Raw genomic sequence first — 10,239 nt, forward strand, 5'->3', positions numbered from 1 at the left:
TTAAAATTGTAAAAGTTATATATTTTTGGTAACAGAGAAATACATAATAAAATTAAGAAGAAAAACCATGATTATAAAAAGAGTTGTTTAGATAAAAGTTTCATTAAATTTTGTTGACCTTCTCATAAAATTTAATTTTTTTTCTTTAATTATAAACTCAAACACAAATATATAAATAAATATATCAACTTTTATTATAAATATTCTTCTTTTTCAAATCAAATTTTTCAAAAATTTAAAGTCAAAAAAGATATTTTAATAAATAAATTAATAATACAATTAAATATTTTTATATTCTAGTCATATTAATTATATTTTTGAACAATTTTTCATTTAAATCTAATCACTTCAATGTACTTTTATTAATTACAAACAATATAACTTTCCACCTTTTCCACTCTCTTACACTGGTCCGTCCAAAGAAAGAAAGTGCAAGTGAGTTAACCCGGCGACGTTGGTTGTTTTGTTCTCGCGTTTCTCATATATGTCACTGTTACTGTTACTGCGGACAGTGAACATGCTATGCCCATGCTTTTCGCGATTCCTTTCTTGCCCATTATCATCACTCATATTATTTATTTCATTTTAAACACTCTCAATCTCATTCCTTCAAAAATTAAAATCCATTAAATCCTAATCCCTGCTTCTATTATCTGTCATCCTCTCTCTCTCTCTCTCTACACTTGTATTTATTAAGAACTACAATTATTCTTCCTCCTTCACCTTTTTTTTCTTTCTTCCCTCTCTCTGCTGTACAATCAACGTCTTTCTTTCTCTCTCTCTATTCGGCCTACATTCCTGGGATCTGTTGGCTTTGCTTTTCAAGGTTCGATTTTGGAAACTGGGTTTTCTTTCTTTGCCTGATTCACTCTTCCCATGCTTGCAAACTCTATTTTCTTGCTCATACCGTTCATGCTTCACTTCTTTAATGTTTTCTACCTACTGCTGGAGAATCCAAATCTTGCTTTTAGTGAATGCCTTTTGCTTTTCTTTATTGTTTAGCATAATCACTTCTGGTTGTAATTTGAATGAACGTGGATGAATATGCATAATGTTGAACTGTTAGCGGGTAGTACTTGGTTTGCTATGTCAAAACAATAAGGAGGGGCTGTGCTTGTACACATGGATGTGTTTAATCAAATAAAATCTGAGCTTTTCTTTCCTGCAGTTCATATTGTCTCTACCTGGTCTTTTCAATTTCGCTAACTTTGTTGTTCTCTATACACAGACAATTTTCACATTCACCTGATTTGTGTCTTGTGTGTTCCCTCAATGCATCCTAATTAGAGAAACCAAGCTTTATTATTATTTGTTCATTAGTGGAAATTCTTACTAAAAGGGAAATTTTTTGGGGCACTATGTTACCGTTCTAAGATGTTGTATGCTTGAAAGCCTCTTTGTTATCATATTTTGGTTATAGCAAGTTATCTAACCAATGCAGATTCAAGTTTTGAACAGGGCAAAATGACAGATGCAAGGGAAGGTGCACCCTCGATGGCCTCTTCGTCGCGAAGCCTTCCTGATTTCAAGAAATCTATTAAGTTGAAGTATGTGAAGCTTGGTTATCATTACCTCATCACCCATGGAATGTACCTTTGCCTTACCCCCCTTGTGGTGCTGATTGCTGCTCAGCTGTCCACCTTCTCCTTCCAAGACTTTTATGATATTTGGGAGCATCTGCAATACAACTTGATATCTGTTATTCTATGCTCGACTCTCCTTGTTTTCCTATCAACCCTCTACTTCCTCACTCGTCCTCGGCCGGTGTACCTTGTCGATTTCTCTTGTTACAAGCCTGAAGAATCTCGCCAGTGCACAAAGAGGACATTCATAGACCACTCTCGGTTGACCGGTTCTTTCACAGAGGAAAATCTTGAATTCCAGCGGAAGATCCTTGAGAGATCTGGCCTTGGGGAGACCACTTACCTTCCTGAAGCTGTCCTCAACATCCCTCCCAACCCTTCAATGAAAGAAGCTAGAAAAGAAGCTGAGGCTGTGATGTTTGGTGCCATTGATGAGCTATTAGCCAAAACCTCTGTAAAGCCTAAGGACATTGGGATTCTGATTGTAAACTGTAGCCTGTTCAACCCTACTCCATCACTTTCGGCAATGATTGTCAATCATTACAAGCTTCGGGGGAATATAAGGAGCTACAACCTTGGTGGAATGGGTTGCAGCGCAGGGCTCATCTCAATTGATCTTGCCAAAGATCTTCTCCAGGCCAATCCCAACTCCTATGCATTGGTCATTAGCATGGAAAATATCACGTTGAATTGGTATTTTGGAAACGATCGATCAAAGCTTGTTTCCAATTGCTTGTTTCGTATGGGAGGAGCTGCAGTTCTGCTTTCCAATAAAAGCTCGGACAGAAGAAGATCCAAGTACAGATTGGTTACCACGGTTCGCACTCATAAGGGTGCTGATGACAAGTGCTTTAGCTGTGTAACACAAGAAGAAGATGCCAATGGCAAGATTGGTGTTACTTTGTCAAAAGATCTGATGGCTGTTGCTGGTGATGCTTTAAAAACCAATATCACTACACTGGGACCTCTCGTACTTCCAACATCAGAACAGCTGCTATTCTTTGCTACGTTAGTTGGGAAGAAAATTTTCAAGATGAAGATCAAACCTTATATTCCAGATTTCAAGCTAGCTTTTGAACATTTTTGCATCCATGCTGGTGGTAGAGCAGTTTTGGATGAACTGGAGAAAAACTTGCAGCTGTCTACTTGGCATATGGAACCATCAAGGATGACCCTCTATCGTTTCGGAAACACATCCAGCAGTTCACTTTGGTATGAGCTGGCTTACACTGAAGCCAAAGGGAGGATAAGAAAAGGAGACAGAACATGGCAAATCGCATTTGGTTCTGGATTCAAGTGTAACAGTGCAGTGTGGAAGGCTCTCAGGACCATCGACTCTGCTAAGGAAAAGAGTCCTTGGATTGATGAGATCGACCAGTTTCCAGTGGATGTTCCTAGAGTATCTTCATTTTAAACAATGTAATTTTAAACATTTGTGTATCACACTATCAGCAATAGGTGGTACTTTTTGGACTACTGAAATTTTCCTGCAAAGTTGTTGTAATACGTTGCTAATTTCAGAGAACTGTAGGATTTTCATTAGGACAAAACTTAGGTGTATTGCAGTTATTTAGGTGTTTTTGATTTTATTTTCTTTCTAGAATTAAAGGTTCACCTTTAATTCAAGGCTTAATTAATTAGGTTTATTGTCCTCATGTTCAGAATAAAATCCGTGTTTGTCTCTCTAATTTCGAACAATGCTCTTAAATTAAAAAAAAAAAAACATTTTTAGTCTTTGAAGTAATACTGCATTAATGGAAATGATGAAAAGTGGTGACATGGTGCTATAAGATTGACACATATCCACCTCCAAGCGTTATATCATCAGTTTTTTAAATGTCTACCCTCTTTGGATTAAAATGATTTTTTCTTCAGTTTGTAAAATCTAAAAGCGAGTTTATCCCAAATTTCTGTTAAAAGCACAATCAAGTCTATAACGTTATGCAAAGGCATCATTAAGTCTCAAATGCAAACCTTTATTATTCAAATCATCGAGATTAAATTTCAATATTAGCTTTATTCAAATTAGTATTTCTAACTTTTGTTAAATATCCAATCTATTCAATGAAGGATCTTTGATATCTTTGGTTCCATGAGGTGTCTTTCTATCGGTTGACCGTTGTAGGGAAATGCGCGTAGAATATCTGAATAGTGTTTCCCAATTTCTCCAATAAAATTGGAATTGAACAATTCCATTTCAATGAAGTGTGTTGATGCTAGAAAAAAAATTCCAAGTTGTTCTTGCTGCATTGCTGTCGTATATCAGGTATCTGAAAATATATAGCTCTTAGCATGAATATATTGCATAACTCTCCCTTTCCTCTTTCAGTATGCCTTTTTACGTGAAAATATAATTATAGAATGTCTTTTTTTCCTTTCTTTCTCCAACAACTATTCTTTCTCAACAAACGAAACAGTTGCAGTTTTTGTCCCTGCTCTGATGGTGTGTTTGCTGCAACCTGTCTCTAGTAAACCACTGATGCAAGCAAAAAAGACATCCAAAGACTTTTGAAAAGGGAGCATTCTTGGTTGCTGGTGCTCTAACATTCTTCTGATTGGACAAAAACGAAAAATAAATTGAACTCTTGTAATTTCAAATAACTTTGTGTGTGTGTTTTTATATATTTGAATAAGTTGATGAAGAAAAAACCTTATAGTTTTAACTAATAATAAAAGTTTTATTTATGTTTGAATAAATGCTTGGAAAAAAGTTATCCAAACATAGGCTAACTTGTGATGAAGAAGCACTTGGAAACCTAGGCCTACAGCTTATTTTAAGAAGATTCTGGCATGTTAAACTAAGAACACATAAAATTAAAGAAAAATGACTGGCAATGGAATTTTTAATTGACATCTTACTATAACCTCACCAATGAAAATATTTATTTGTAGTGCATAAAAGGGTCATATTTTTACACTTCACATGCATTTATACTTAAACACATTTACAAACATCTTTCTTTTCTCCAATCCTCATAATTAAATACTAGCTAAATGAACTCAAATAAAAAGAGGAAAATTACCATTTCTATGTCTCTTCTTAGTACTTCCACTTCTAAACGCTCTTAACCTGATAGTAGTATTTTACAAAATACTCTTAAGCAAACACAAAAAATACAAAAATTCCAAACACAACCATAACCGTCAGTTCATTGGTACTAAAATTCATTGCCTCTAACCAATATTCAAAATGAGACTCAATTTCTCATAAAGCACTATTTACACTTTTATTTTTCAATCTATCACTCTTTTGTTTTTATTTTCATATCTAGCACTCAATGCCCATAATAATAAAATCAAATCAAATATTGATATAAGGATAAAATAAGAAAAAAAATTAGTACTAATGCGGCTATGGTTATGTTTGGAATTTTCGTATTCTTCGTTTGCTTAAGAGTATTTTGTGAAATACTACTACCAGGTCAAGAGCATATGGGAGTGAAAGTACTAAGAAGAGACATAGAACTAGTAATTCTCCTCTTCTTCGTTTGAGTTTATTTAGCTAGTTAACTAACATGATTAGTGATTGGTAATGAAAAAAAATAGAAAATGACACAATACTCAGAATAATGAAATAAAATCAAATATTAATATAAGGAGGAAATAAGAAAAAATTTAAGAACAGTTAAAAAGAAGAATCTCCTTTATATATAAATATAGATATAACTCACTTACTAATTATTAATTTAATTTTTATTATGAATATAATTTTTAAAATATTATTCGGTCTATTGAATTAGGCTCTACATTCTTTAAACACTCTAACTTTAAAAAACTTAAACTTAAAAAATTTAGTGACGTTTGATTTCTCGACCTCTCGATCACTTAATGACATATTTTAATACAAAATTAGCTTATTAAATAAATTATAAGTGCGAGTTGATAAAAAGACTAAATTCGATTCTTCATGAATAGTATAAATAGGTTGTTATAAATAGGTAAAAGTTGATTTTAGTAGCATTTGTAACTTATAAATATTTTATAATCACGTGTCTTTATAAACATCCTTCTATTTTTAGGCTGAAACTGAAAAAAAAAATGGAAAAACTTAGTGTTTATCCTTGATTAATGAGGGACGGATACTTCTTTACACAGTTTTTTACTAAGATATTGCATTTTTATGACCAATTTACCGATTTAAGAAAATTAAAAGAAATTATGAATTTAGATAAATTGGTATCAGGTATGGGGTTATTTTGAAAAAGTCAATCACTCAACTCAATTAATGACGGTCTTCTTTTACTATATTGAAATCGTCGACCCTTTCTTATCTTTTTCTATTTTGAATAAATTAAATATATAAAATAAATTTCCTTATGTTATTAATTAAAATTTTACGATTTACATCGTTATTCTTTAGAATAATGTTTAGATAATCACTGTATATAAACAATAAAATTTATATATATATATATTCTAATATTTTAATTTTATTTAGTGTTAAATTAATTTAGATTGTACGGTAATTTACTTCATTTTTTCTTCTAAATAAAAAATATATACATGTTTTAATTCATTTTAAACTAATAGTTAAAATCAATAATTTTTAATAAATTAGGTTAATAACTTTAATGACATGATTTTTTAATCTATATATTAATAATTTGTATACATCATTTTCAATTATTTTATATTTTAAAATATTTCCTACACTTTACCATTTTTTAAAAAGGAAAACATAATTTAAAATATTTATCATGATTTATTCTTTTTAATTACACGAAAAAACTCCCTATAATAAAATATTCAACCTAAATTCAAATTATAAAAAAATCAAAATTTATCATCTAAAACACAATTTAGTACATCTTAAAAATAATTAAGTACTTAAAAAATTATTGAAAAAAAATAATACTATTATAATTAAACAATATTCATGGTAAAACTTTAATTGATAATATATAATTTATTTTATATTTATAAATAATTAGCTTATTAGAAGAAAAAAATCATCATTAAATAACAACTTAAAAAAGGTAAAATAATCATTGAAATGATGAATTTAATATAAAAAACAAAATCATTAATTGAATAACTACTCCTTCAATAAGAATTTATCTAAATCAATAAATGAGTATTAAAATTGCAGTACAAAAAGCTCTTTTCACTCAGATGTCAGATACAAATAAGTATCGGTTCTTATCCTTAGGGGAAAACACAGTCTTATTTTACCGTTATGGCCTCACTCTTACTTCCTCCAGATCTTGCTCTGTTCTTAGTTTTACAAAAAAAAAAATTGAATGGTGAAAGTAAAATTTAAAAAAAATATATTATATGAGTTATTTATTTTTTATAAAAAGATTTTATGTTAGATATCACTATACTACTTGGCATCTCAGTTAGGCTAACAACTCAAATAACAACAATTATTTATGATTATTAAAAAAATATTAAAAAAAAATACAAAAATATGGAAAACTAGATCAAAACTCATATGTTATATAGACTATATCTATTAATAAAGAATTCTAAAAACAAACTAGATGAAAACTTATTATAACAATAAAAAGATTTTTTATAAATAAATATTGGGGTCAGTCTCTTCAAAATGGAAGAACTAGACCAAAATTCATATGTTAACATAGATAGACTATACTTATTAATAAAGAATTTTAAAAATAAATTAAATAAAAACTTATAAAACCAATAAAAAAATAAATCATAAATTAATCATGATACGCATTTAGTTTATTTAATTTATATGTTGTATCAACACAAACTTTGTTCATCAATAAATGAATAACAATATCAACACAATTAAAATACAGTTGAAATCACTTCCATTCATCACTTAAATCATCATATTCTTCAAATAAAATAAAAGTTCACTGAGGTAAAAAAAAATAAGTTTACGAATGTAGTTGTATCCACCTGGAATGCCATATTTTCCTATATTTTAAAAAATGGTTGAAAATTTTTATATGAAGTCCTGCAATAGTAGGCCATGTTCATAATCAAAGCAACGTGCCCACATGGTGGTTACAATAATAAGTTCATTATGAACATGTTTTTCATTATCATAATACATGCCCAGGGAAGTTAAAATAATATTTTTTTCATTATGATGAGTATCATTTTCATTTTCATGATGTTGTCATGCCATCGCAACTAACACAGTTGCATGAACACCTGAGCCTCATATACGGCAAAAAAAAGTAGGTCGTTGGTTAACTTTTCACTTTCAAATTTGTAGCATATGTTTGCATCACCCTGTTTCTTGTTATTTTCGTCAAAATAGTGTAATTTTGTTAGTTTATTATCAGAATTGTTAAAACAAAAATTACGCCTTTAGAGTAAATCATCTTTAGAATAATTTTTATTAAAAAAATGTATCACTAAAGTCGTGTATTGACTCTAATTAAAATTTGAATTAGTGTTTAATTGAAATATTACAGAATTCTAACGACTTTAATTATTTTGATTTAATATTTAAGTTTTGTTACTTTTATATAATTTTAGTTGTGGTTTACACTGTCCTAATTATTTGTGTTAATTTAATGATTGGGAAAATGTTTTTTAATATCTGGAAAGGAAAAAAGAAAAGAACAATTATCACAAGTTTAAATTCACATGCACGGATTAAAAACTTAGTTAGCATAATGAACACTAAAAAGTTGTAGATACTAATAATGAGAATAAAACAGTTTAGTAATGTGCCATCATAATTATTTTTTAGAATACAATATTACATTGATTTGGTCATCGCATAAATGACTTCAATCACATGTTAAGGGTAGTATAACATAACGAAAGACAACTTCTCCCAATTAAAATTTAAACTTTTTTTTGTCAATTACAATAATTGAACATCATTTTCAATCAAATTATGTTGGCTAAAGATTTTTTTTTCAAAAAATATTGAATGATGTAAATGATGTCATATTACAACATCCATAAGTACACATATTAACGTTAATTGAAAGTTTATAGTGTTTGATAAACACTAAAGTTTATAAACATCTCATTTCTAGTTTCCACTCAACAGAAATGAGAGAGAGAGAGAGAAAGAGAAATAAGTAAAATAGATATATTAAATTTTAAAATATTTTGTTAAACTAAAATTATATCTGAAATCGATTTTTCTAAGTATAAAAATATTTTTATACAATAAATTATTTCTTTTCACCATTTTTTCATTTATCCAAATAAGTGAAGAAAAAAAATCTTCTGTTTTCTTCTTTCATATTTTTTTTCCATGCAAAGGTGGTATATTTTTCATTCTGTTTATTCTAATTTTCTATGATTCCTTATAAATAGCATATGAGTTGATTGTCTTTTTGAATGAAAAAAAAAAAGTAGCAACAAAAAGAATGAAAAAAAGGTTTGGGAGAGGAAGAATTTTTTTCTTCTTTCTGCAATTGTCTGTTATCAATGAGGCCAAGTGGATCCCATCAAATTCATAGATGTTGACCTTAAATTTGTACAAAGAAAAAAGCTTACATCAATAGATAGCAGTAAATTATCAAACACTTCCCTCTTTTCAGAAGTACCAAACACAACCCAACTATAGGTTGCTTTGTTACCAAGGGATTCAAGTACAAGAAGAAAAACGCCCCCCATTCTTTTCTTACTATGCCATTTTCAACAAATTCCAAAATATTGAAGAAAAATGAAACTATCCTGGGCTACTATTAGTATCATATTAAACTGACAAACATATAAGTCATGGTGAACAACTTAACCAAGAATAGCAGGTCTTAGTCCTAGTGTTTTAGTCAAAGAAATCCAAAATTGATTGGTAGGGAAAGAATGTGTAATGTAGGGTTAACCTGTGTTTCTGAAGAGCATCAACTTTATAAGATCGAAAATTGATCAATTTAGAGCTGAGAGGTTTTCGGTTATACTTTACTAGATTCAAGGGTTTGTAATTACTTTTTTAAAAAAAGTGAATTTAGAGTGATTTGAGAAGAAAGTATAAAAAAAATGAGATTGTTTGAATTAAGATATCATTTGTTCCAAAAAAATATAAATATTCATGATGCCTAAAATACGAAAAATAAGACTTTAATTCATAAAAAAAAAAAATTAGAAAATTTATACGTTTCAAACTTTTTTCACAATTGGGAAGAAAGTTATATATATATAAAATTATTATTTTCAATTTACTTAATTAACTTTTATTTTAAACTTAAATTATTATTATTTTTATTTAAAATAGGATTATAATTCAAATATAAAAAATATAATTAAAACAATAAAAGAATAATTATTATAAAATAATAATAATAATAATAAATATATTTTTTAATAATAAAAAAATAAATTTATATAATAATTATATTAATTATAAAAAAAATGTTATTTAATATAAAAATATTTTTTATCAGATATTTATAATTATAAATATTTAAATATTTTTTTATCAAACTTTATAGCATTTTGCATTTTTTCTAAAATTAGTTCTAATACATTATCGAAAATAATATTTCAATGAAAATAATATTTTAATTAAAAATAATTATAATTTATAAATAAATAAATCAAATTAATTTTTTAATAATGTTTAAATATAAGGATAAATTTGTAAATTCATATTTCTATCAATTAAAAAAATATAATTTCAATCACACATATCAATTCCCTATCTAGCACCATTTACACTTTTATTTCCCTATCTAGCACCATTTTGTTTTTATTTCCCTATCTAACACCCTTT

At 28.4% G+C, this 10,239-nt stretch overlaps 1 protein-coding gene across 2 annotated transcripts; it reads left to right on the forward strand.

Moving 5' to 3' along the window:
* The first annotated feature begins 529 nt into the window (after positions 1–529).
* On the forward strand, positions 530–3,271 carry LOC137807487 (3-ketoacyl-CoA synthase 11). 2 transcript variants are annotated; one of them, XM_068608151.1, is made up of 2 exons: positions 530–826; positions 1,459–3,271. In XM_068608151.1, the coding sequence occupies exon 2, from the start codon at positions 1,465–1,467 to the stop codon at positions 2,995–2,997; it is 1,533 nt and encodes a 510-aa protein (XP_068464252.1). In that variant the 5' UTR covers positions 530–826; positions 1,459–1,464; the 3' UTR covers positions 2,998–3,271. The 2 variants fall into 2 exon arrangements, with proteins under 2 accessions (XP_068464252.1, XP_068464253.1); XM_068608152.1 differs by having other exon boundaries at positions 604–826; positions 1,449–3,271.
* Positions 3,272–10,239: the final 6,968 nt, after the last annotated feature.

The sequence above is a fragment of the Phaseolus vulgaris genome, chromosome 3, assembly GCF_000499845.2.
Source record: "Phaseolus vulgaris cultivar G19833 chromosome 3, P. vulgaris v2.0, whole genome shotgun sequence".
Classification (NCBI taxonomy): Eukaryota; Viridiplantae; Streptophyta; class Magnoliopsida; order Fabales; family Fabaceae; genus Phaseolus; species Phaseolus vulgaris.

Excerpts from the sequence above, each read along its gene's own strand:
- LOC137807487 (XM_068608151.1), top strand. The coding sequence starts at position 1,465 with ATGACAGATGCAAGGGAAGGTGCACCCTCGATGGCCTCTTCGTCGCGA.